The 26,794-nt window shown below is 36.4% G+C and overlaps 1 protein-coding gene across 1 annotated transcript in view; it reads left to right on the top strand.

Annotated features, from left to right (window-relative positions):
- GLT1D1 (glycosyltransferase 1 domain containing 1) overlaps positions 1-26,794 on the top strand; it is a 109,435-nt gene that overhangs the window by 13,906 nt on the left and 68,735 nt on the right. Inside the window, exons 2-5 of the mRNA XM_027853558.1 lie at positions 4,675-4,823; positions 11,872-11,977; positions 17,952-18,003; positions 26,433-26,469. Coding sequence (XP_027709359.1) covers positions 4,675-4,823; positions 11,872-11,977; positions 17,952-18,003; positions 26,433-26,469 — 344 coding nt within the window. The remainder of the gene's footprint in view (positions 1-4,674; positions 4,824-11,871; positions 11,978-17,951; positions 18,004-26,432; positions 26,470-26,794) is intronic.

Genomic DNA, 26,794 nt, shown 5'->3' with positions numbered 1-26,794 from the left:
TCTATCTATCTATCTATCTATCTATCTATCTATCTATCTATCTATCTATCTATCTATCTATCTATCCATCCATCCATCCATCTATCTATCTATCTATCTATCTATCTATCTATCTATCTATCTATCTATCTATCTATCTATCTTTCCTTCTATCTTTTCCATCCTTGTGTCTGTCTATCTATCTATCTATCATTTATCCATCCATTTTACATTTGAAGAAATTGAGGCCCAGATAGGTTAGTGACTAGCACAGGGTCACATAGCTAGGAAGGGGCTTGAAGCATGATTTGACACCAGGCCTTCCTGACTGTAGATCCACAGCTCTAGCCATTGTACTCTGTACATTGTACTCTGCTGTTTCTTGAATTGAATATCTAAATTATTTCTTAAGAGGTTTTCCTCCTATTGGAGGGCCACACAATCGAGACTATCAATACTTGAGTACAGCACAATATCCAGAATTAGGGAGCTGACAAAGCAGATACTTCAGGGGTGATTATTTGCATCCCTGAAAGATTTTGCAGCTTTAAGCAAATTTCCTATAAATAGAAGCATCCCTTGTGAATTTCAGCATTTATAGACCTATTTATTGCTTGACAGAAAGAGTAGGGACAGAGCATCCAAATGGGGAATGAGCCACTGCTGACCGCTGATCAATCAGAAATTAAAGACCAATCATGTCCAACATTATCAGGCAATAGGGAAATGAAATAAAAATCACGGAAGCCTTTCTCTTGCATTTGTCAGGTATCATGATAAAAAGTTGTTGATAATACCTTCTTAACAGGAATAAAATGTTTGGCCCTGTGATTTCTTTGGAAAAGAGAACTCCCAGGCAAGAAAAATGTGTCCAGCAATGCAAGTCAGTATCTTCTCGGAATCTTGTTAGCTTAGAGAGTTATCTGGAAAACAGAGGCGAAATGACTTGGCCAGGGTTGTATAGCCATTATGGGTCAGAGGTGGTTCTTGAACTCAGGTCTTCCCAGTCACTTCTCTATCCACTATGTCAGGCTGTCTCTCTGTTTGATAAGTGCAGGTTAATGAATCAGGATCTGTTAGCTGCTTAGTGTTATTTTAATATTTAAATGAATATCCTATGTATCTTCCCATCATATTCTTTCTTCTTCTCTGCTACACTGGACATTTAAACTCACTACCACCCTTCCTTACTGCCTTAACTATTCAACTTCCTGTTTGGAGAGAGAAAGAGAAAAGAGAGAGGGATGGAGACAGAGACAAAGAGACAGAGACAGGCAGAGAGAGAGGAGGGGAGAGAGGGACAGACAGAGAGAGTGAGAGACAGAGAGAGAGAGAGAGGGAGAAATGGATAGATGGACAGATAGGGCATTGATGAAACACTTTCTATGTGCCAGGCGCTGTGCTAAGCATTGAGGATACAAATGTATGCAAGCAAGATAGTCCCTGCCCACAAGGAGCTGACATTTCAATGGGAAGAAGACGACACATAAAGGAGAGCTCTGAGGGAGAGGGCACATATGAGGAGGAGGACATGAAGTCTGGAAAGTGAGTCCAGAGAATCATGGCTAGGTCCCCACCAGATATAGTGTTTGGGGCAGATATTCACCAATTAGGAGAACAGAGCAGAAGGAATAGTTGCCAGCATGTTGGAAAATAGAATAGGAAATAGAACAATAGAAATGGTGACGAGAGGAACAAAGTCTGAATAAGATAACCCTTATAATTTCCCTGTAAAAAGAGAATGGTGTTGGGGCAGCTGGATGGCACAATGGATAGAGCATTGGCCCTGGAGTCAGGAGGATCTGAGTTCAAATCTGTCCTCAAACACATAACACTCACTAGCTGTGTGACTCTGGGCAAGTCACTTAACCCTAATTGCCTCACACACACACAAAAAATAATGGTGGCACATGTTTCAAGGTGCCTATTTATACTTGAGAAAGCTATTGAAAAAAAATATACCTTTCTGTTTCAAGCAAACATTGCTCATTTCTTGATCTCTTGCTTTGTTCTTAAAAAAAAATTTTGTTGATGGATTTTGTCTTTTTTACACCATCATAATTTCCCCCAGTGTCCCACTCCCCCACTCCCTCTCCTTCCCATATCCGGCCTATGTAACAAATGGTATGGTTAAGACCAGAAAGAAAGAAAGAAAAAGAAAAAAAGAACAGGAAGAATCAGCATAACTGATCAAGACATTGAAAAAGTCTGAAAAGATATACAATGTGAAACACTTGCATACCTGCTGGGGAGTGGCTTCTCATTGCTCTTTCAAGTCGTACTTGTTTTTTATTTTGCAACATTCACTTTTGATTTTTCTACTTGTTCTTTCCATTTACACTCTTGGAGTTATTGTATCCATTGTTATCTTGGCTTTACTTGCTTTACTTTGTATCAGTTCATGTAGATTTTTCACATTCATAATTTCTGACAGCACAGTAATATTCTATTACTTTCATATGTCACAGTTTGTTTAGCCATTTTTCAATTGATGGGCATCTACTTTGTTTCCAATTCTTTACTATCATAAAAAGTTCTTTTATCTGTTCATTAACCTCCTTGGGGGATATAAATCTAGTAATGGGTTAAAGGATATGGACAGTTTAGTCACTTTATTTGCATAATTCCAAATTGATTTACAGAATGGTTATACTGATTGACAGTTCCATCAACAATGTACTAATGTGCCTATCTTCCCATAACCCCTCCTACGTTGATTATTTTCATCTTTTGTCATCATTACCAATTTGCAGAGTGTGAAGTGAAACCAGGCTTCTTTTGATTTCCATTTCTCTTGCTATCTTCCTTCATTCTTAGTCCTTCTTTTAGCACATTCTTTAGAGTTGTGTTTCTAGAGCCTGGATCTAGGAATATGATGGAATTTAGAAGAGAGTCATGTATGATATGATGGTGACAGGGCATCTCTTTCACTTCAGTTCAGTTCTTCATGTAGTGAATGCTTACTGTGCCCAGTCCAGTGCTAAGTGAATAGGGGAATGGGAGAGAAACAGGAGAAATGGACCCTGCTTTCAGGTAACTTAACCATTTCTTTGAGAATGAAGACATAACTCCCATGGCAAGATAGACAAGAACATTTGATTAAATTCTTTAGGGAATAATGCCTTGGAATTCTATAATAATACAGAGAAGGCAAAGATCAATTTAAGCTAGAAGAGTAGGGAAAAGGAAAAAAAAACTTATGGAGTAAGTTGAGCTTTGAAGAGTAGCTAGGAGGTAGCTAAGTTGAGAGGAGGGAGAATTTATTTCACGTAATGGGAAGAATGTGGACAAAAGCCTGGAGATGGATAGTCAAAAAACTGGACTTTGAGGAGAGGCCTCCTATCACAGAATTGTAGGATGGATAGGTAGGTAAGGTGAGATTACGGACTTGGAATGCCATTTTGGAGAGTTAAAATTTAATTCTGAAAGTTTTGGGTAGGAGAGTAACAAGATCAGAATTGTGCATTAGGATGATTCATGGGCAACTTTGTATAGAATAGATTGGCAGAGGGTAGGGGAATGGGAGACTACACATGGGAGACTATTAATAGTAACAAGCAGTTATGTTGTTATCATTAATATTAATTATTATGATTAATAGTGATATAAGCAACAGTAATACAAGCACAAAGGCTTGAAGTAGGGCAGGAGCAGTGGGAATAAAACCATTTATAGTTATCCCTTCCCCATTGCAACTTTCCCCATCATGGTTTCAATATATCGTGGCTTGGCATAAGTAATTAAATGGGAATTTTGTGGAAGCTGCAGATGGGCACAGAAAAAGTTTAGAAACTTAGAAATGCATAAAATATATGTATAGTATTGTATAATATCAACATATTTTATCTTTTAAAACCCTAGTAATTCCAACTTCTTCTGGTATGGAAGGCTAAAAATTTTAAGCTGATTTTACAGATCTTGAGGACACTGTGCCTCTAATACCTGCTATGTGGAAGGGGTAACTGTAGGACATTTCTAAGGAAGAATAACTGAATATGAGACTAAAGGAGAGAGTGCTGTCCAAATCACCCCAAGAACCAACGGAAGGGCTATTAATAGAAGGGTGATAAAGGAATTAGTTTGAGTTGGGGAAGATGAAGAATTCATTTTTGGCGATACCGACTTTGAGGTACAACCAGGTGGGAGGATGTTCCTAAGGTGGAGCAGGTAGGACAAAAGTCAGATCTAGAGATTTAGATTTGGTAATGATCAGCACAGAAGTGATAATTGCAACCGTGAGAATTAATGAGCTCTCCAAAGGAAGAGTGTGCAGGGAGAAAGAAGAACCTGTGGACTCCCACAGGTTAAAGGGTGAGAGGGAGTCATCAAAGTAGACAGAAAATATATGTGTCAAGTGTCATGATGACAAATGGCAGAGTGTTGTGTGGCCACTAAACTGTAGGGGAGGTGCTGCGCTCTGTCTTCTTTGGGCCCTGGGGACGGAGGAGCAAAGATACAGCCATACACATCAGATAGCCTAGGGGTGGGGGTAAAATGGCGTTTGCGATAGCCATTTGGCTTTTCCCAGGGAGAACTTCTGTTTTAGGCCAGATTGCCCAAAAAGGTCAGCTTAGGAACCAAGAATTATTAAGGAAAATCTATTTTGATTGAAGTATTAATCATAACAGCTAGCCTGTAGCATATTAATGTTTATTTTCTGCTTCTTTTTCTTTTCTGGGCATTTTCTTGTTGAAGGGATCATCTAGAAGCCGTAGGTCACACATGTATTCTGAAAGACGCCCTTGACTTTGAAAGCTCCTCGGCAGTAGCCAGCCTAATTGGCATTGAGAAGTTTGAGGCAGCTCTGGCCCTTCATCTCTATAGAGGAGGCAGACTTTTGCAAGGTAACTTCTTTCTGTTTAATAGTAAGAACCTTGAAAAACCAATAGCAGCCAACGCGCACCCAGTGACAAATGAAGCATTGGCGTTAAACATGCATCCAAATGGAATTGTTTCATTTATCCAGGTCCGCAAGTGGGTTTGGGGGGACATCACATTATCCTTTCTAATAAATGTGTTGGTATTTTTTTTTGCCTTGGGGGGGTGTTATTGGACAAAAGACACAGGTGGGAGGGATACCAGCCTTGTAATAAATGATATGCTCAGAGATAATGCCAAAGCACATGCACTTACAAATTTACAGAACTTTTTATTATAAGATTAAAACTCCAAACAAAGGCAGATAACCAAATAAACATGCAGAATAAGGAGAAGAATTCAAGTACTTCTGCTATATTGAGAGAATTCTACGGAATACTTCCGCTATGTTGAGAGAATTCTATGGAATGCTTTCAATAGATGTGCTGTTTCCAAGGCCAGTTGTGGCAAGCAAGGCTAAAAAGACAACAACCGAAGAGAAATAGAAGATGAGAAACTTTTTGTTTTTTAAACATTTTTGTGTTTTGTGTTTAACAATGATTTGCTTTTTTTATACTTGAAAGAACTAAAACTGGGTGGTTGTCATTTGTTAGTGAAATTCTAGGAGACAGCCTGTCATTTTATCGATGGCATTTAGTAGAGGAGGCCTAAATTTTTGTGGACACAACATGTCTAGTCTCTTAAATTTCATGTGTCATTGATAATGAGAACTTTATACATTTGCTTTCTCAGTATTTTAACATTCTTTCTTCAGGCTGTCTTGGTCACTGGGTTGTTTCTATTTTGAGAGGACTTACAGAGTCAAATTCTAATAGGCACAGGGGATAGAGTGCTGAGCATGGGGTCAGAAAGACCTGGGTTCAGATCTATCCTCAGACACTTATTATCTGTGTGGCCCTGGACAGGTCACTTAACCTCAGCTTACCTCATTTTCCTCAACTGTAAAATGGGGCTAATAATAATTATGAAGCACTTAACACAGTGTCTGGCATATTATTGTTGTTGTAGTATGTTGAGTAGTGTCTGACTCTTTGTGACCCCATGGGGTTTTCTTGGCAAAGACACTGGAGTGGTTTGCCATTCATTCTCCAGGGTGTCCCCTTTTTACAGATGAAGAACTGAGGCAAATAGTGTTTAAGTCAATTGCTCACACAGCTAAATATCTGAAACTGGTTTTTTAACTCAGATCTTCCTGACTCTAGACCCAGTGCACTTGTTCCCTTCTTTTCTCTTCCAAAACCAAGTTCTGGTTCAGCCCTTCTATCACTGGGTTTCTGTAAATAAAGAAAATAACAGTAAAAGCAGTGCCACTTGATATACCACTTTATAATTTACAAAACCGCCTAATGAAGTGGCATCACCCCAATTTTACAGAAGAGGAGACAGGCTCAGGGAGATGATGTCTGACTTCAAGGCTAGGGCACATTCTTTTTTTTGTTAATTGATTAATTTATTTTTAGTTTTCAACATTCACTTCTATAAGATTTTAAGTTTTAAAATTTTCTCCCCCTCCTACTCCTCCACCCACCCAAGTCGGTGTACAATCTGATATAGGCTCTACATGTACATTCATATTAAGCCTATTTTCCGTTACTCATGATGTAAAGAACAATTAGAACTAATGGGAGAACCACAAGAATGAAGCAATAAAACAAAGCAACAAAGGAAAAGGAGAGCAAAAAGTATGCTTCCGTCTGCATTCAGACTCCATATTTCTTTCTCTTGGTGTGGGTAGCAATTTCCATCGTGAGTCTTTTGGAGTTGTCGTAGATTCTTGCATTGCTAGGAAGAGTCAAGTCTATCAAAGTCAGTCATCCTATAATGTGACTGTTACTGAGTACAATGTTCTGGCTCTGCTCATTTCACTCTATCAGTTCACATAAGTCTTTCCAAGTTTTTTTGAAGTCTGTCTGCTCATCATTTCTTATAGCACAATAGTATTCCATTACATTCATATATTACAACTGTTCAGCCATTCCCCAATTGATGGGCATCCCCACAATTTCCAATTTTTTGGCACCAGAAAAAGAGCTGTTATAAAATTTTTGTATATTTGGGTCTTTTCCCCATTTTTATGATCTCTTTGGGATACAGACCTAGAAGTGGTATTGCTGGGTCAAAGGGTATGCACAGTTTTATAGCTCTTTGGGCAGAGTTCCAAATTACTCTCCAAAATGGTTGGATCATTGCAACTCCACCAACAATGTGTTAATGTTCCAATTTCCCACATCTCCTCCAACTTTTATCATTGTCCTGTTTTGTCATGTTAGCCAATTTGATAGGTGTGATATAGTGCCTCATAATCATTTTGATTTGCATTTCTCTAATCAATAGTGATTTAGAACATTTTTCCAAATGACTATAGATAGCTTTAGTTTCTTCCTCTGACAACTACCTGTTCATATCCTTTGACCATTTGTCAATTGGGGAATGACTTGTATTCTTATAAATTTGACTCAATTCTTTACATATTTTAGAAATGAGACCATTATCAGAGACACTGGTTGTAAAAATTCTTTACCAGTTTTCTGCTTCCCTCTTAATCTTGGATGCATTGGCTTTATTTTTGCAAAACCTTTTTCAATTTAATGTAATCGAAATTGTCCATTTTGTATTTCACAATGTTCTCTATCTCTTGCTTGGTCATAAATTCTTCCCTTCTCCATAGATCTGAAAGGTAAACTATTCTTTGCTCTTCTAGTTTGCTTATAGTATCAGTCTTCATATCTAAATAGTGTACTCATTTTGACTTTATCTTGGTATAGGTAGCGCACATTCTAAACCCAAATCCCTCACCCCTTTCCCAAAGTGGCCAGGATAAAGCCTAACCTAATTTCTCACTCTACAGAAATGCTTTCAAAAGAATATTATTGGAACACATATCTATCAAATACAATGACTAAGGCAAGTGAGATAACCTCTGTGACTTTGAGCAAACTACTTCCTATCTCTAAGCCTCACTTTCCTCATATGTAAAATTAGGGGTTTTGATTTGGTGACGTGTAAGGTACCTTCTAGCTTGAAATGCTTGATCCTATGCTTTTATAAGAAGTCACTAATTGGAAAATCTAATGAGAGCTCTTGACACCCATTAGTCTTATTTGCCTTTTATCCACTCCAACCTTTTTCTCTATGGTGGATTTAAAATAAACAAATAAATAGGCAAATAAATGAATAAATGAATATATGTATATGTATATATGTATATTTTGCTTATGGTGAGCTAGGTGGGACATGGGCTAATGGAAAGAATTGGAGTCAAAAGATTTGGGTTTAGCTCCTGGCTTCGTTACTTTAATTGTCTTGTAATGTTGGACAAGTCATTTCCCCCTTCTAAGGTTCTTTTCAGTCAATCTCTGCAGTACCTGATGGGAGCTTTTGTGAAAAGAGCACTTTGTGAACCTTAAAGTCCAATATAAATGGAAGCTACTATTATCTTTATTATGTGTGACCTTTTTTTGATGAGGAAACTAGGGTTCTGAGGGAGAGTAACGATTCTCCCAGTCACGTGACTAGTGATGGAGCAGTACACTAGCGATCTTTTCTGTTTTGTTACACCACCCTTGTTTATTTAATAAAGCACTAGAGATCCAGTGCTAATACACAGTTAGTAGTGGCAGAGCTAGGATGCAATCCCAGATCTCTTGGCTCATATAGTAATGTTCTTTCCAGTAGACCGTGCCCCAACAAATTCATTTGTAATTATGAGTCAGTCAATCAATAAACATTTATTATATATCTACTATATGCTTACCTCTGATCTGGCATATCCAGCTACCTTTCAGACTTCTCAAAATGTATGTCTAGTAAACTGACATCTTAAATTCAACGTGTTCAAAAGTGATCTTGTAATCTTTGCCCCTAGTCTTTACCTCTTCCGGACTTCCCTATTACTGTCAAAGGCACTACCCTCCTCCCAGTCCTGGGTCATCCTTCACTCCTCATTCTCTCACACACCATCCCTGGCCTCATCCTATCAGTTGCTGAAGCCTGTAAACTTTACTTTCTACTTTCATAACATGCCCCTTTTCTCCTAACACCATGGCCACCCTGGCCAACACCTGGTCCCACCAGGCTCATGCCTGGACTGTTGCAAGTCTGCTGGATGGTCTGCCTGCCCCAAGTCTGTCCCCACTTCAGTCCATACAAAACTATATCTTACATGTACATAATTGTTTACAAATTGCCCCCCCCATTAGAATGTAAGCTCCTTGAGGGCAGGACCCTGTTTTTTCCTTTCTTTTCTGGCGCACAGTAAGCATTTAATAGATGCTTATTGATGATAATGGTGTTGATGTGGAGGTGAAGATGGAATGCTTCCCAGGCAAGGAGGATAGCCATGCAAAAGCATAAGGGAGATGGAGTACCATGTGTGAGGAATAGCAAGAAGACATATTTAACTGAACCATTGAGTATGTGCAGGAGTATAATATAATATATAATATAATATAAGGCTGGGAACATAGATTGGAACAGTTGTGAAGTCCTTTAAATGCCAAACAGGAGTTTGTATTTGATTTTAAAGCTCACAGGAGCCGCTGGAGTTTATTGAGTAAGTGAGTATATGAAAATTGAACTGGAGTGGGGAGAGACTTGAGGCAGGGTGGCCAGCTGGGAGGCTACTGCAGTATCCCAGGCAAGAGGTGATGGAAGCTTGAACTAAGAGGAACAACAAAACAAAATATGGGAATTTGTAGTTTCTAATATACAAATATATCCTCAAATACAAATACAAACATTTAAAAATAAAACAAATATAAGAAGCCTGGAATAGATAAAAGGCAGCTATGACAATGTAGGTACATTTAACTGCTCTCCCCCCACCCCCCACCACATACATAGAAGCCTGTTCACATGCTTCATGTTCACATGCACATACACACACACATATATTTGGTTGGGCAGGAACCACAGCATGGGGACTTCTTTAGAAATTATTTCTCACTCCTCTTGCTTATTTTAAAATTTATGCTGTAAGATCATAGATTTTGAGCTAGATGGGAAAGCTCTTAAAGTGCATTCAGTCCAGATCTCTCACTCGAAAGATAAGTTATCTCAGACTCAGGGAGATAGGTAGTAAGGAACAAAGGTAGGATTCGAACCTAGGCTGTCTATATGGAAAGCCAATTCTTTTCCCAGAAAATCCCACACTGTAGTAGTAACAGAGTTGTCCAGGAGGCTCCTTGATCCATTTTCTTTTAAACTAACAGTGCAATTGAAGAGATAGTTTAAAATTTCAGGAAATAGCCCTCCTGCCCTCAGGTTTATATGCCCAGAGAAAAAATAGATTTGACTTATCCCAAAGCTCCTGTAACCAGTGAAAGAGTTTTGGATTGAGTGATGCATTTTGTTGGTCTAACACATACACACACACACACACACACACACACACACACATGCACATGCACACACACACACACACACACACACACACACACCCCACACACACAGAGTATACTAAAACAATGCTATTATGAGTCTGGTGGTCTAACATTTTTTGATTTGAACATTAATAAGGGCTTTCACTGTGACATTCATATTTTCAGACTAAGACATGATGCTCACAGTCTTAATACAGGCAGGTTCCATCCTGGCCATTGAATATTTTCCAAAAGTTCCTTTGTTTGTTGGTTATTTAGAACTCAGGATGCATTTTCCCCCACACATTGTGTGTGCATGTTGGTGTACCCATAATCATGCAACAGGTATAGTACAGCATAGGTGGGGAAATGCATTCCAAGTTTCAGGTGCCCCACCTTTTTTATGAAGTCTTTATGAATTACTTTGTATAATAATCCTTATCTGAATATATTTTATACCACCCACCTCCAATTAGAATGAGAATTCTTTGGCGGGCAGGGCTTCTTTGCTTTTTGTCTCATTATCTCCAGAGGTTGTCAGTGCCTTGCACATAGTAGACACATGATAAAGGTTGTTTGGATTGACTTAAATTCAGTTATCACACACCAATATTATCTTCATGGTGATTGGGTATGATTGAAAGAATGGTCTACTTCATGTATCTTGTGGGTTAAATAGTTTTCTTTGGGCTGGCCTGGAAATCTAACATCTATTTATAACCTTGTTTCTATGACAAGTTGCATTTTTAAGTTCTTGTTAGGATAACAAGTATTTCCCCTAGTTGAATCTTTGGAGAAGCTTTGGAAAGACTGGATGGGATTTGGGAATAGATCCCTGGTCAACAATAAATATTCATATTCAGAGAAGGCACCTTTCTAATTAAAAACAGAACAAAAAAATGCAACAAATTAAACAAGAAAAAGCTAGAATGGATTAAAGGCTTCTTGCAACTTCAAGGCTTTGAATGGATTTTAACTAAACAGGCCATATAGTGTCACATTGGGATAATGTTTGTGTAGATCTCAAAGGGCCTTCATCATTGTTTAGATTTTGATGACTTAGAATGAGTGTAAATAGCACTTGTCTTCTGTTCTGGTCAGAAACTCTGAGGGTCTTCCTTTCCCAGATTGATATCTTTTTGATGGTAAATTAAACCATCTTTTGTCTCAACTCTTACCCAACTCTCAGTCTTTGAATAAGAGTGGCCTCAAACAAACTGAGATCTAGGAAAGTCCTTAATTTAGAAAGGCCAAGGTTTCCCACTGCATGGCCAGTTGTCTTGACCTGTGTCTTGCTACTGGACTTCGATGACTCTGGAGGAGACAGTAGAGTGATACTTTTCGCAGCTGTGCCATACTCATATCCAATTCATTTGCAAGTCAAGACATCACCTTCATGATGTCATTGGTCCTCTTTGAGAAGGAAGGACAAACAACAACTTATGGTCTTCAAGGGGAAAGAGCTAAAGTCAGCCTTGGTTGTCCAGTTCTCTGATTCAGATGTACAGGTAGTGGTACCTTTTTCAACTAAGAAAGAAAAGGTGGCTTTGGATGATACAGTGGGAAATTCCTATACTACTTGGAAGCATCATTTTTAAATGTCTTTTCTTTTTTTGACAGTAGTTTACTATTTAAAATTACTATTACTTTGCAGGTCAAAGAATACCTTTTGGAATCATCTTTGGAGGAACAGATATAAATGAAGATATTAACCATGAAGAAAAGAAGCAGATAATGGGGATTATTCTAGAAGAAGCCAGGTAATTTTTAGAAAATCAGTTGTGGGGGTAGTTGGTGTTGTGGAGAGAGTGCTGGGCTGAGTGCAGAGATACTTGGGTTCAAATCCTCCCTCTGATGCTTAATTAGTTCTATCACACTGGCTTAGTCGGTTCTCTTTTCTTTCCTTGTTTCCTCATCTTAAAAATAGGAATCATAGTAACTCTATAAAATGTCCAACAGCATTATTATAAAGATCGAATTAGATAGTGTGTCTAAGGCACTTTGTAAACCTAGCAATAGAATTATATGCTATTATTATTCCAATATCTTGTACATGATAGGAACTTAATAAACTGTTTGTTAAATCTAATTAGACTGTATCAACACAAACAAGCCAGCTTGAATGAATTTATTCAAATAAAACAGCTATATAAACAATTGTATTTAGTCATATTGACTAGATGCCTTATAACTCATTAGAATTTTCCCCTACTTTTTGTTTTGGCATTTTGTAGAAACAGCCCATAAGCAGGTACTTCTTTGCCTAGAAAAATTACTTTTACTGTCAATGACTATTTGTTGAACTCAAATGGGATGTATTTTTTCATGCTACTCTTTGGATCATGGAGAATATATGATTCCTGCCCTGCCCTCTGGGAGTTAACAATAGGAAATAGTTATTTTCCTATATTTTGGTTATTTTATTCATCACATTATATGCACTCCCCCAAACCACATCATCTCTCTGATTCCCATGCATCTACATCTCTGGATCCTCTAAATCATTTTAGGTAGGGTCTGGCAGCAATATTTCCAGGCTTTGACTTGGACCTCTTCCCCACCTGTCACTGGCTCACCTCTCCAACGGACACAGAAACAGGAGTGAGAGTTGTGTCACTAAAAAAGCCTTATGAACAAGATGGGAACTCGATAACCTGATGGAAATGTGGACTATCCTGATCTTTAAATAATTCACTTTTAGTTTGAAGTGCTTAAAGCATCCAAATTCCTACTGTACCTTGTACAAAAAGAAAAAAAACTTTAGGATCATAGATTTAGGACCTTAGTCCTATAAATCTAGTTCATTCTTCTAATTTTACTGGTAAAGAAACCCAGAGATTAAGTGACTTGCTCAGGGTCACAGAGACAGTAAGTCACAGAGCAAGGATTTGAATCTAGGACTTGGAACTTCCAAGCCAGTGGTCTTTCCAATATTCATTGTTGCCTTCCTGTGTTATGGTAGATGTTAGTCTTGTCCCCTAAAACTAGTGTTATTAAATGTGCCACTGGCTTTAAATGAGCTAATTCCTTGAAAATATTTTCCAAGGAATTAGCTAAGATTGGGTATTTAAAAAATCTTTACAAAGTTATCTTGCAGCTCTGTAGGCATCAGAGACATTTTAGGATAATTAATTAATTGACAAATTGAAAGATACTTTATTATCATAGTTCTGCTCTTATACTTGAAAATAATTAGCTTGATATCATTCATAATGTATGATCTCATAGAGAAAAAGTCATTCTGTTCCCTAGAAGCAGTATTGAATGAATTCCTCTTGTAGTATTATCACTAGTATTATTCATTGCATAGTTGTTAAAACAAACATTGATTTTTCCCCTGTATTGATTGCAGACTAGTGTGTAGGAACATTGCCTGAATCATAGATTACTTGTACAGCACAATATTGCACAAAATTCTGTAAAAACAAAATATTGAACTGTGTCTAGCTTTATAATGAGTGCTTTATTTTTAATCAAATTCCCTTAAATGGTAGCTGTTTTCCTATAAGGTATATTTTCTGTTTTTTGTAGCATTTGATGAGCTTCAGAACAAGTGATTTTCTGCTTGTTTAGGTGAAGTGTTTCAAGCATAATGGCAAAAACTGGACAATGGAGAGACATGTGCAGATAGCAATGAGAGAGACAGAGACAGAGAGAGATTACAAGGGCACTTATTTGCTCAAGAGCCCAGTAAAAATAACAACAACACATTTGTTCTAAATTCTCAAAAAAAAAAATTAAAGCTCACTAAAAATATCACAAACAGGGGCAGCTAGGTGGCACAGTGAATAGAGCTCTGGCCTTGGAGTCAGGAGGACCTGAGTTCAAATCCAGCCTCAGACACTTAACACTTACTAGCTGTGTGACCCTGGGCAAGTCACTTAACCCCGATCGCCTCACCAAAAAAAAAATCATAAACAAGTCTCTTTCTTCTCTCTTTCTTACCCCACCAAAAAAAAATGACATGAAAAATTATAAATTAAGAGAAGCAAGGGGAAAACCACCAGGATGAAGACATATTCTTCTTTATTTTTTTGGCACTATGTGGTATAGTAGAAAGAATACTGGATTAGGAGTCAGAAGTTAAGGATTTGAATCCGACTTTGCTACTTATTCTGTAGTCTCTCCCTCTGATCTTGGATGACTATACTTTTCTGGGTACGTGTTTCCATACTTAAAACCTCCAAGGGTCCCTTCTTGCCCTAAGATGCTAGGACTGTTAGAATGTTTCTAGAATTAGAGTCACAAATAATGCAAGAAATGATATTATGTTCAAATAGGTAAGATACATGTTTAAGGAAAAAAAGCCTAAATCAGAAATTTTGAGGAGATGCCAAAATGGAAATAGTGTAGAGAATTTGTAAATGACAATGAATGTCACTAAGGGCAGAATTAATGTAGTAGAAGATAAAATGGCAGACAATACTATTGAAAATAAAAAAAAATAAAAAACATTTAGGTAAAAATGATCAAGAAGCAATTATAATTAGAGTTATGGATTTGGAAGAGAAATTAGAAGAAGAACCCTCAGAATTACTACAGTATCTGAAATTACTGAAGGAGAAAAGAAGTTAATGTATATGTGTCATGAAATTGTACAAGACAGTTCCCCAGAACTATCAAAAGGCAGCAGTATTCCACAGACAAAAAGAATTCACAGAATCCCAGGGATGATATTAACTCAGGCTTATTATTGTGAGCTCTCAGGACTAAAGTCCGGACTCCCCATTCTCCCCCTCCCCCCCCAAAAAAAGTCTTTCAGGTTCCAAGAAGCAAGTCACTTATCAAAAACATCAATTATTATTGCCCAAGCTTTTTCTTTTTCTTTTTGCTTTGTTTTGTTTTGTTTTTCTTCAGTAACCAGAAATGACAGAAGAAATTGGGCAGTGACTATACAAAATTCAAAACATGAGTGTTGATCCTAGACTTACTTTTGCATCAAATCTAAGAATTTATTTTGAATATAAAAATTAGACTTTTAAAAGCCAAGAAAACTTCAAAGAATTCATGGGAAAACAAATATAGTTGAGTTAGGTATAGAAACATTAAGAGTCAAATACTTTAGAGCATGAACATGAATACTTTACAACTGTGATTGCCTAAATATTATATAATTTATATCTATGTCATACATAGATGGTATGAAGTTTTATATGTGATATGATAGAATATATATAATCAATCTCAATTATATATACATATATATCTATACATGTATATGCATATGTATACACATATATATGTATACACCTGCATACATATATGTGTTTGAGTGTGTATGTATATAGTTATGTTATTGTTAGGTGAGTTACTGAATGATAGATACCATTGGTTAAAGCTCCTAAATTGGGAAAGGGTCAAGTTTTAGAGATGAAAATTATAGAAAATGCTATAGTGTTATAGAGATATTTAGTTTAGAATGTTTTAAAAGAATGGAATCTAGCAATCTCCAGGAAGCATGATGTCGAAAGAGGGAAGTAAAGTTTAAAATTTTACAGCTATCTCCAGAAAATATGGAATTCTTTGGTAGACAGCAAAGTCAAAATGAAACCAGAAGGTAGTGAGAGATAAACAAGGAAATCACACTGAAAAGCACAAATGAAAAGGAATGCGTATCAGTTTTGGAGGTTTTGGATACACTTGGACCAAGTGATTTGGTAGTTGAATTTATAAAGGAAATACTTATAATTTTGCAAAAAAAGAAATATATGGAAAATTAATGAGATTTTAGCACCTTATTATCAGAATATGGGTCATAAAAAAAGTAACAGACTTGACAGTATTGAACAAACCAGTTCTAATAACTACATATATACACATATGAAGGCAGAAAGAGAGAAACAGAGAGTGAGTGAGAGAGTAAACTGGGAAAAAGAGAGAATGTGCATTTTTGTTCAAGTATACGGAGACTTTCACAGTATGTCTTATTCTTTGTCATAGCTAAGTCCTAGTTAAATTCATAAAGGCAGAAAATATAAATGCTCTATTTTCAGCCAAAGATGTTAGTATCATTAAGGGATCTATCTATACATTGAAGACCAGTGATTTTCTCAGGTATAGGCACTCCCGACACCAAGGCAGATCCAAACCCACCTATAACTTTTCTCCTTCAGGAATTGGGAAGGCAGAGGGGGAATTTGCCCTTGTTTACTTACTTAGAGGCAAGTTTTGAACTAAGGTTTTTCTGACTTCTGGAGCACTCCATCTCCTTTGCCATGCTGTCCCAATCATTCATAATAGTGACTAAATGAAACCAGATATTTGATCATTAAAACACATAAACTACATATAAAGACAACTTTAAAGCAATTTTAACAGTCAGAAAGAAATGAACAATTAGAGAAATAGCCTCTGCCAGTGGCCAGGTGGAGCCAATATTATAAAAATGCCCATACTTGTCAATTGATATATAGATTCAATGCGATACTCATGCTTACTTTAAGGATTTATCAAGGGGAGCTTGATTTCAGAAGAAGTAAACAATACCTCAATGTAAGACTGTATTTAATGATAAATAATGAATCCCACGATGTTATATAATAGCCTTTTTTTTATAAATTCAGTTAATTGGAAAGTTATTTCCTAGAGGAAAATCTACCTTCAAAAAGTATAATTCAATTCAGTGAGCATTTATTAAGCACCTACTGTGCACCAGGCACCATGGGGATAAGTATTTTCATAAACGTGAAAAGAAAATTCATTTGTCATTTAGAAATGAAACTATTGATGCCCTCAAGGATCTTAACATTCTTACTGGAGGAAACAACTGGTATAAGATAGATAAATTTAAAATATATATACCTGAAGTAGATACAAGGTGATTTTGGTGAGGGGAAGGAGCACTAGGGATTCCGTAGTGGGGTGGGGATGAGGAAATCAGGAAAAACCTCTGTAGGAAGTAGGGCCTAAGTTGAGCCTTGAAGGTCAGGAGGTAGAAGTGGGTGGTAGGGAGGTGACCATTGAAGGCACAGGGGACAGTCTATGCAAAGGCATGGAGGTGAGGGATGGAATATTATACATGAGAAATAGCAGGCAGGCAATTTTGTCTGGAATTTAGATTATGCAAGAGGTAGTAGTGTGTAGTTAACCTGAAAAGATTAGTTAGAACCAGACTGTAAAGGGCTTTCAGTGCTCAGTAGAATCTGTTATCCTACACTAAAGGTAATAGGGAGCTCCTGAAAATTTTGAGCAGGTGAGTGATGTGGTCAGACCTCTGTTTTAGGAGTGGCTCTTTGATTGCTGTATGAAAGCAGAGGAGAGAAGCTAGAGGCAGGCAGTTGAATCAGGAGGCCAATGCAGTTGTCCAGTTCATAAGTGATAAGGGCCTATAAGTTACTATTAGTTTAAAAAAAATCAGCAGAGTCCAACATTTTCTTGAATATATAGTAAGGTTGATCATAGACCTTCATTACTCCTTTCCTCTTCAGTCTGATTGTGTGGCATTTGCCCAGGTCCTAGATCAGAATTTTCCAACAAAGGCAGAAAAAATAACAGGTATTCACACCCTTGGATGACTCTTGTTTCTCTCTGGTAAAACTCTTTTGAAGGGGTTTGATGGGCAAAAAAATTGAACCTGACTCTTGGTGACCATGAAGTAATACTTTCAAGTAAATAGTAAGCATTTTGATCAGCTTCTTACTTTTTCTCATATATTTTGCTCCAAAGAACTATTTCATAGTCATGTGGAAAGGTTTTCATAGTAATTGTCACTACCATTTTTGTCCCTTTTCTTAGATTTGCAGTGGCTTTTACAGAATCAATGAAGGAAATGGCAGTAAATAAATGGGTATGTTTTAATTTTTTATCATTATTTATCATTGTACAAGTGGAATTTCGGGCAAAGTGAAAATAAATATATTGGAGGGGAATCCCATTTGGATATGGAAATTTTGCCCACTACTACTGATTGTGACAACCAGTATAATGCATTTTGTTTTTCAGTGATTAATGTTTTTCTTCTGTGCAGCTACTTTGAACCTTCATGGATTTTTTTCAGTGGCAGAAATAACAGCCAACCCTTCAAGGCAAACATTAACTTTTTTTTTCTTTCTGTCCTTTGTGGTTGGGTGGCTCTAGGCTTGTATTACAAACTGCTAGTAAAGATCATTGGCTTCATATCTACTGATAGCAACAGACTCTTGGGGAGTAGATGTCCTTTTCCAAAGTCAGACTAATTCAACTGGTAGAATTCAGTTGAGGAAGTGGTTGCATTGTAAGTTAAATCCCTTATGGACTCTGCAATTCAGGATTTCAGAGTGGGGAGGCCTTCTAGTCCAAAACACACTTTAAAAGTAGTTCAAACTGTTACCACTTCTGACAGATAGCCATGCAGTCTGTGCTGGAACACCTCCATGAAGGGGAAGTCCTCCTCCTTCATTAACTCCTAAGGCAGTGCAGTCCACTTTGGGACTGCTGTAATTGTTAGGAAGTTTCTCATGATGGTCAGACCTTAATTTACATACTGGTAACTTCCACCTGTGTCTTCCTGGTTCTTCATTCTGGGACCAGATGAAACAAATCTAATCTCTCATTGCCCTTTGAATATTTGAAGAATGCTATCCTATCCGTTCTGAATCTTTTTTTCCAGGCTAAACAAGCCAGTTCCTGCATCAAGGCCTTGACCATCCTGATTACCTTCCTCTAAATTCTCCCACTTAGGTAGCAAGTAGAAAGACTTGATAGTTTTACTTGATATTTTTGTTAAGTTCTTAGTAGTCGTTGCAGGTGCATAATTTTTATAAAATCCATTTTCAATTTCCAGTTTTTCCTAATCATGATCAAGAATGCAGTAAGAGAATTGTTTTAAAATCAAAGGATAAAAAGGACCCCAGAGCTGAGCCTTCCCCATCTAGACTGTGGGCCTAGTCCACATCTTTGCATTTCTGCAATGCCTTGCACATATATAAATGATTTTTGATTAAGATGCTGTTTTTAGGAGGATTAATTTTGCAGAATTGTTCAGAACCGATTGAAGGAGAGAGAGCCTTTTGGCATCAAGACCATTTGGGAGGCACAGCCCTTGTCTCAGCATGAGAGGCTTAAGGTGATTGGGAAGGCACAGATTCAAAGAAAGAATTGGTTATCCATATAGGAATATGGGGAGGTGAGAGAAAGGCAGAAGAGGAACCAATCATGAAGTTTTGAAATTGAGTGATTTAGAAAGCAGTGGTACCACTAACAGAAACAGAGAACCTACTAGGAGGAGCTGAGTTTTTTCCTTTTCTTCTCTTTTCTTTTCCTTTCCTTTCTTTTCTTTTCTTTACTGTCTTTCTTTTTTTCTTTCCTTTTTTTTTTTTTTTTGGTGGGGAGGGAAGGAAGGATGCTGCTAGTGTGGGGAGGGACAAATGGAGTTAAGATTTCCATTTTGTACATGTTAAATTTGTAGTGCAGATAGGACCCTCAGGTGGAAAAATCTCAAGTAGACATTTGGTGAGTTCAGGAGCGAGGCCAGACCTGGAGACAGAGACCAGAGACCTGGGAGTCACTCACATGAGGTGATAGTTGAATCCATGAGGGTGGCTTACTTTTTGACTGATTTGGATTTTGAATAATAGAGCAACAAAAAGTCCATAAACTTCAACTCCAAATACAAGGTCCATTTTTTTTTTTAAGAATAAGCCACTTACATGATAATTTCTATAAAGAACCTGCTTCTCTTTTTATATTTCTAATGGTGACATGGTATTTGAGTAATTACAATTTGGTTCTTAATTGCACTATTGTCAGCTAGAGATTTAAATTTGTAATGCTTATATTACTGAATGGATTTGCTTTACTGCATAATGGCTTGACTAATCCCCTAATTATTATAAAACCGTAATAAAAATCAGCTAATTCCAATAAACCCCAGACAAAAGAAATTCATGAATTTTCTTTGGATACTCTCCTGATCACTAAAGAGGAAATATGTGTGTTTGTTTATATAAATGTGATTCTGTCTCTAGAGAGTAAGTAGGTTTTCTCTCGAGTAGTACGACAATCAGGCAATCTCTCTAGAGATGTTGTTTTATATATAAACTTAGATGGGTTTTTGTGTATAGGCTTAAATATGGGTTATAAGTTGGCTTATGTATAGGTTTATATATAACTATATTTATACATACACAAAGTTAAAACATATACTTATTTCCATGTATGTATATTATATGGAACTATACACACATACACACACACACACACACACACACATGAGGAAGCATGGCTTAGTGGATAGAGAAATGGCCTTGGATCCAGGAAGACCTGACTTCAAATTCCTCCCCTGAAATATACAGGCTGTATGACTCTGGCCAAGTCTTTTAACATCTCAGTGCCCTGGGCATCTCTCTAAGTTGCAAAGAAGGTACTGACCTGCATTGGCAGAAGGAGTTTCCTTACCTGGGAGTTCCCTATGACAATGAAATCATATGTCCTGTCTCTCTACACATGTGTAGACACGCTCATGTACTGTGTCCTTATATGTTATTGCATGTACATGCATATCCACATGTTTGTGTATTCATGATTTTGACATAAACTAGTTCAAAATTTGTGGGCTTTTTTTCTTCCTCATGTAGGCTAACCTATCTATGTAACCTTTAAGTAGGAATATGCTTACATACGGTCATAGATAATAGTCTTGTGGTTGATGTAAAACTCAAAGTAGCCATTCTCCTTAGTCACTCTATGGTTTTAATTTCATCCTCTATCGATATTTATGTCTTTATATATACAGGAGCTCTATCAAGGCGAAGGGAGTTTCTAAAGGAATTTCTGCTACAATGCTTAATATCAGATGACTTATGCTAATAAAAATATGCCAGTAGGATTTTCCTTGCAATTTACCACCAGAGGAAAAGGTGGCATCTTAGGCAATTCTGTTTGGTGGGTTGTTGGCATGTGGTTATTTTTGGCTGAGTATGCACAAACCACAAAGCCATGAAATTTGGTTGGACTCCAGTAAGATAACTTGCTTTTTACCATTTTTTTTCTGGTCCCCTTTCACTGTCTTTTAGATTTGTGTAGACAACACCTCAATGAAAGATTGTATTTAATGGTAAATAATTAATCTCATGATGTTAGATAATAGCCTTTTATTTTTGGAAAAATTCAGTTCATATAATATGATATTTGGCAGAGGTAACTGCTATGTATCAATCATTTTTAGTTTGTAGCATTTTATATGTATTCTTATGTGTTTCACATAATTTTAATGAAATATTTATATATAAATATCATATGTATAATTTAAGAAACATTTTAACAATATGAAATTTTGATCCATTACCATTTCATAAAACTGTAACTGAGATTGTAGATGTATTGCTACTGTAGATGTGTTGTTGCTTATTATAAATAATGTACTTTACATTTCTGAATTTTTAGTACTGTGTCTAATTCTGACAACTGCTTCACGTATCAGGGGGAAAAATTCCTTGGTCTGGCTGAAACCTGGACAAAATATAGGTCACCAAAGAAAAGTTTCTTCCAGCCTGAGTCTATGATCCTAGATCTTTCTGCATAGACCTCAGGTTGTTTCAAAGCCTACAGGATTATGATAAATTTCACCTGCTCCAGTCCAGTGGGATGAAGAGGACGCAAACATGTCTAACTCATGTTATTAATTGTTATGGGCTTTTTCTCCCATTTCTCATGTGCTTGCCCAATTTGGATTTTCCATGTCTGATTTGTGTTTTCAACTTTAAGCACAAATCATTGGCCCCAGGGATTTAGAAGTAATTATTTTTTGGGGGGAAAGGTCCTTCAAGACTTATAAAATAGGAATCTAATACAGGAAGGAAAAAAATGAATGAATGTTAATTTTTAGAATTTCTTCTGTTAAAAACCAACTAACATCTGAGCCTTGCAAAACAATGAAAGTGATCACTGAATGCATTTTGCAACGGTTAGTATTCAGTTAGGTTCTTTGGGGCCAGACCATCTAATGATTTTTATTTATTTATTTTTAAAAGTAGCCTCATTTTCAGCCTTCTTTGGCCATTTATCTTTCCTTCTGCATCTTAGTTTTTTCTGCAGTAGTTATTGTAGGCAATACATATATGTGCAATTTACTTTCCATCTGTACATAAACTCATCAGAAATTCTTTTGGAAATTGATATGCAGAAAGCAAGACAGGTTTTATTGGCTGTTACGTGAGCAGTTCAAACCACAGGTGAGCTCAGAAAGACAGCTTAGTAACTGGTGCTAGCCTAAGTGAGCTGCTTAACTCAGCATGTTGGCCCTAATGACTTCTTACATACCTTCCCTGCATGTTTTTTGTCTGTCATCTGATTATCTCAAAATATCAGACAATAATAAAAAGCACACATGCCTGGCCCACCATGTACCAAGCCTTTTATGTACATCAATTTCACCCCTTTTTGTCTTCAGGAATGGGAGGTTTTGCACCAATAACACTTCTAAATTCTTTTTAAGTGAAACATCAAGGATTAATCATATATTAGACAACTTCTGGTTTGATAAATATTTAATAAAGTACTCTCTCTTCAGAGAACTTTGGTTGGAGGAACTGTGAAAATGACCCAAGTGTTTTGTTTTGTTTTTTTTTTCCATGTGAGACCACTGGAATCTGTAGTTCCAAAATGATTAACAAATTCCTAGGTTATGTTACCTGAAAATACCTCATTTTATCTGGGCCTCCAACCTTGGGAATGAACAGAAAATGTTTCAGTTGGGCCCAAACTGCCTAGGCAGAGGAAAGGCAAAAATAGCTTCTGAGACTTCCTTAGGGTACTTGCTTTCTCTTACGAGTTGGACTTTTAAAAAGCCGCAAACTTCCCTGGAATTTTCCTTTGACTCTGTGTATGTAGCTTCATCATGCACCACATCATACTACTTTCTTTCTAATGGAGTTCATGTTGTTTTGTTGTTACAACCATCCACCTGTCTGTTTCATCATGGATCAGAGCAAATCATTATTTGAATCTCATTATTGAATTTACTTCTCACCTTACTACTCTTGATCTCTCTTTTTCCTATTTCAAACATTTTTCTTTGGCTAGTTTCCTGGCCTTGGGGATAGGCTTGAGAGAATGTTCATGTTTGCTCTTACTTGTTTGTGGGCAGGTGGAAGGAAAGGAGGAGATGTGTGGTTGGGCCTAGGGAGGGGAATGAGAGAGATCTTCTCAAGATATGTACATCTATTTCTGTGAATTATTTAATTCTATGATGGAGACACATTCAGTAATATGTCAAACTTGCTTTCTCCATTTATTACAGGTTTTTGGCTTTTTAAGTCGAAACTTAATCAGAAGCTGTCTAGTGATTTTAAAGTAAAATCACTTTTATTTAAGCCCTTTGGGGAAATTACTGAAATTGCATATATCCTTTAAAAATGTGAATATTATGTATTTTCTCCATTTGTAGGTTCTTTTCATTTTTATGAACTAAAAACTGACAAGTTATTATAAAGATCTTATATGCAAGTATCCCATTTAAATTACCTTTCAGATTTTGAAAAAAAAACATCAGGAGTAATCTATTAAAAACTTCATAAATAAGGACTTTGATAAAGAATATTTATTTGGCTCTTTAAATAATTAACTTTTTATATCTTCAGGCCAAAGTACACTGCACTTTTAAGTTATTCTTTTTCTAATGTTTGTTTCTATCATTCAAATAGCAGAATATATTATAAGAAATTGCCTTGAGGAGATACATTTACATAAGTATATGTACACATGCCAATGCTTATGTGATAAATCATGAAATATAAGTAACATAGGTATGTCCAAAAGATCTTTTACTTTTCTGTTCATTCACACATACGCATATTAATTTGTTTTTTCCAAAAAAGCTATTAACCTTTTTTAATGGATCAAATTAAACAACAATTTCTTATTGACTCATAAAGTATAAATAAGGGTTATTTTAATCACTTTCAGAAATCACTTGAATTCAGACTCATCTTTATGATCTTTATGGTTTCTGCATTAATTAGAGAATATAGCTGCTAGGTGAATCTTTTGCTAGGACAGAGAGAGTTATGTCATTTCAAAGAAAGCAGAGAATAAGAAATGAGCAACAAAAGGTAATCTACATCTAGGGTATTTTAATATATAAAATCTTTTGAAAATCGATATCAGCCTTTTGGCTTTTACTGGGTTGTATACATTTTTTCGTTCATTATAAAAATTAAAATAACCACAGCCTTCTTTTTTTCCTTAACTTTTTTTTATTTTTTTAGCTGATATTAAAACATCTTTTAAAAAAATTGAAAACCATATGTTACTGCAAAATTAAATAAACCTGATTTTCCCCGACCCCAATTTTTCCATGTTGTAAAATGGATTTTGGTGAAAGACTGCTGTGATTTATAAGAGTTCACTATACAAGTACCAAAGGCTTTTCAAAAAATTCATTCCACTTCTGTACTGATTTTTTTTTTCTTGTGGGTTGAAAAGTATGTGATATTTTCTAAGAGGAACATTTTAAGTTTGTATGCTAATGATGACAGTGTTCACAAACAACCTGAATAAGAAACAATGATAAGACCCTAATCTTAGCCCTGCTAGTCTGTCTTTTCCTCCTTTATAAAGAAACTTTTTAGGCCTCTTAATTTTTTTTTTAAATCTATTTTAGCCCTGAAGCTCAGCAATGTGAATGAGAACCTCAGTTTCTGTTACAATTCAGAATTTTGTTATTTCCCTTCACCCAAGCAGTTTTTCCTTTTACTTTTCAAGAAGATTATGCTATAGCTTAACATATATCTTTAGAACCATCTTGATTCTTGCAGCATTCAACACTAAAAGCTCCTGTTGTGTACTATGTAACACACCTGACATTTAAGGGAGATTTTATGACTGATGGCTTCCAGGATGTTTTCCTATGCATAGTCATTCTGGTATACAATGTATGTGGGCAGTTATTCTGTGCTCTCTGACATTTCTGCCAGCTGGATAGTGACCCAGGAAAGCAACTAGTAGAGATGAGTTTATGAGTGGATGCTAAAATGAGGATTGGCTTAAGAACATACTGCCATTCCATATCTCCTCACCCCAACCTCATAGTCTGCAGTGCCCCCTAATCAAGAGGCCAAAGGGTTGACTGTCTTATCTCTGCTATGCAGGTGGCTTTAATATGATTTCTTTTCCAGTTTGCTCATAATATCAATTAAAATTTATTTCTTCTTATTTGGGCAGTTTGGGAGAGGTGGAGCATAACCACTGGTTGGAATTTGCTTTTAAGTACAAACTAGAGATTTCATGGAGCACTGACCTTTTTCTAGAGACAGCACTGTGTACACCAAAGGCAGGGCCATTGAGATTTATGTAATGCCAAGTTGTTTGTGTAATTTGGGTCCATCAGTCATCATCTGGATATTTAGTTACTGTGACACTAAGCACTCAAACATCCAGGTTGGCTTTTTCACTGAATTTACTGTTTTTATGTCACATAGGTACAACCAACCCAGTCTTTGGCAGTTGAAAATGTGACTTCTCCATATCCTTATTTGTTAAATGTGGTATTGGTTCTAGACTTGATTTTATGTAGGACTTTATGCTATCATTTTGAAATAGGCCGATTAATCAATCTGAAAAATGGATTTTTTCCCTCTCCCTGGTAGCTAATTGATGAATCCCAACTCTTTAACCCAAAAGGAATAGTAAATATGCACTTTTGGCACATAGTCATGTTAGGAGGTAATTTGGTCTTTTTGATTTTTACCATATTGAAAAGTCTGGGGTTTTGTTTTTTGTGTTTTTTTTTCCCCTTTTGGAATACTACTTCTAAAGGGAAATCCCACCCCTACCCAATGAAGCAAGAAGCCCAAACCAAACTGTCTGAAAACTTTTCTCTTCACCTGAATCATCAAGTTAAATAGATGTTCTTTGTTGCTGGCATGTTCTGTTCAAGCTCATTTAACTTTTCCACTAGCCTGGTAAGTGCAAAATCATCAGCTTGGTTGGTGTCTGTTATAACATGCATTGAATCTAATTTTAGGTCATTCCTTTCACTCTGCTTTTGGCGCAACAAAGATTTTTGTTCTCTCTCTTTGTGTGTGTGTGTGTTTGTGTGTGTGTATTGTTTTAATGAGCAAAACTCATTAAAATACAAGGATAGCTTTTTGCTTTAGCAAATGTCAAAAGTCTGAGTAGCTGCATAGATGATTTTGGATAACTGCTTCCTGAATAGGCTATTAATGGTTACATTATTATATTTCTGAAATATCATTGTGGGCCATCAAATTTATCTCTTCTTTTTCCTCTTTTCATAAGCCACATGCTAAGGGTAAAATCCATGTCCAAAGCCAAGGTAAGGATTTTTAAATATAAACAAGGTATGTTTTTTCTTTGCTTTTACCCTAGGTGATAGTGAACTTTATTTATTTACCTATTTATTTATGTATTCATTTATTTATTTGTTCATTTATTTATCTTCATTCATGTATTCATTTATTTACTATTTATCTATTCATTTGTTCACTTATTTGCTTATTTGTATCTGCTCTTGAAGTTTTTTGTTGAATATAGTTTTAAGATTGAATTGACCCAGCATTCAAGGGGTGTTTCCTCTAGTGACTCAGAGTCTCTTGATGGTCAAAACCTATTTCCTCTTCATCCCTTTTTCCTTCCATAGT

The sequence above is a fragment of the Vombatus ursinus genome, unplaced genomic scaffold (assembly GCF_900497805.2).
Source record: "Vombatus ursinus unplaced genomic scaffold, bare-nosed wombat genome assembly UNPS02009994.1, whole genome shotgun sequence".
In the NCBI taxonomy this organism is placed as follows: Eukaryota; Metazoa; Chordata; class Mammalia; order Diprotodontia; family Vombatidae; genus Vombatus; species Vombatus ursinus.
This window is presented reverse-complemented; position numbering and strand designations above follow the sequence as displayed.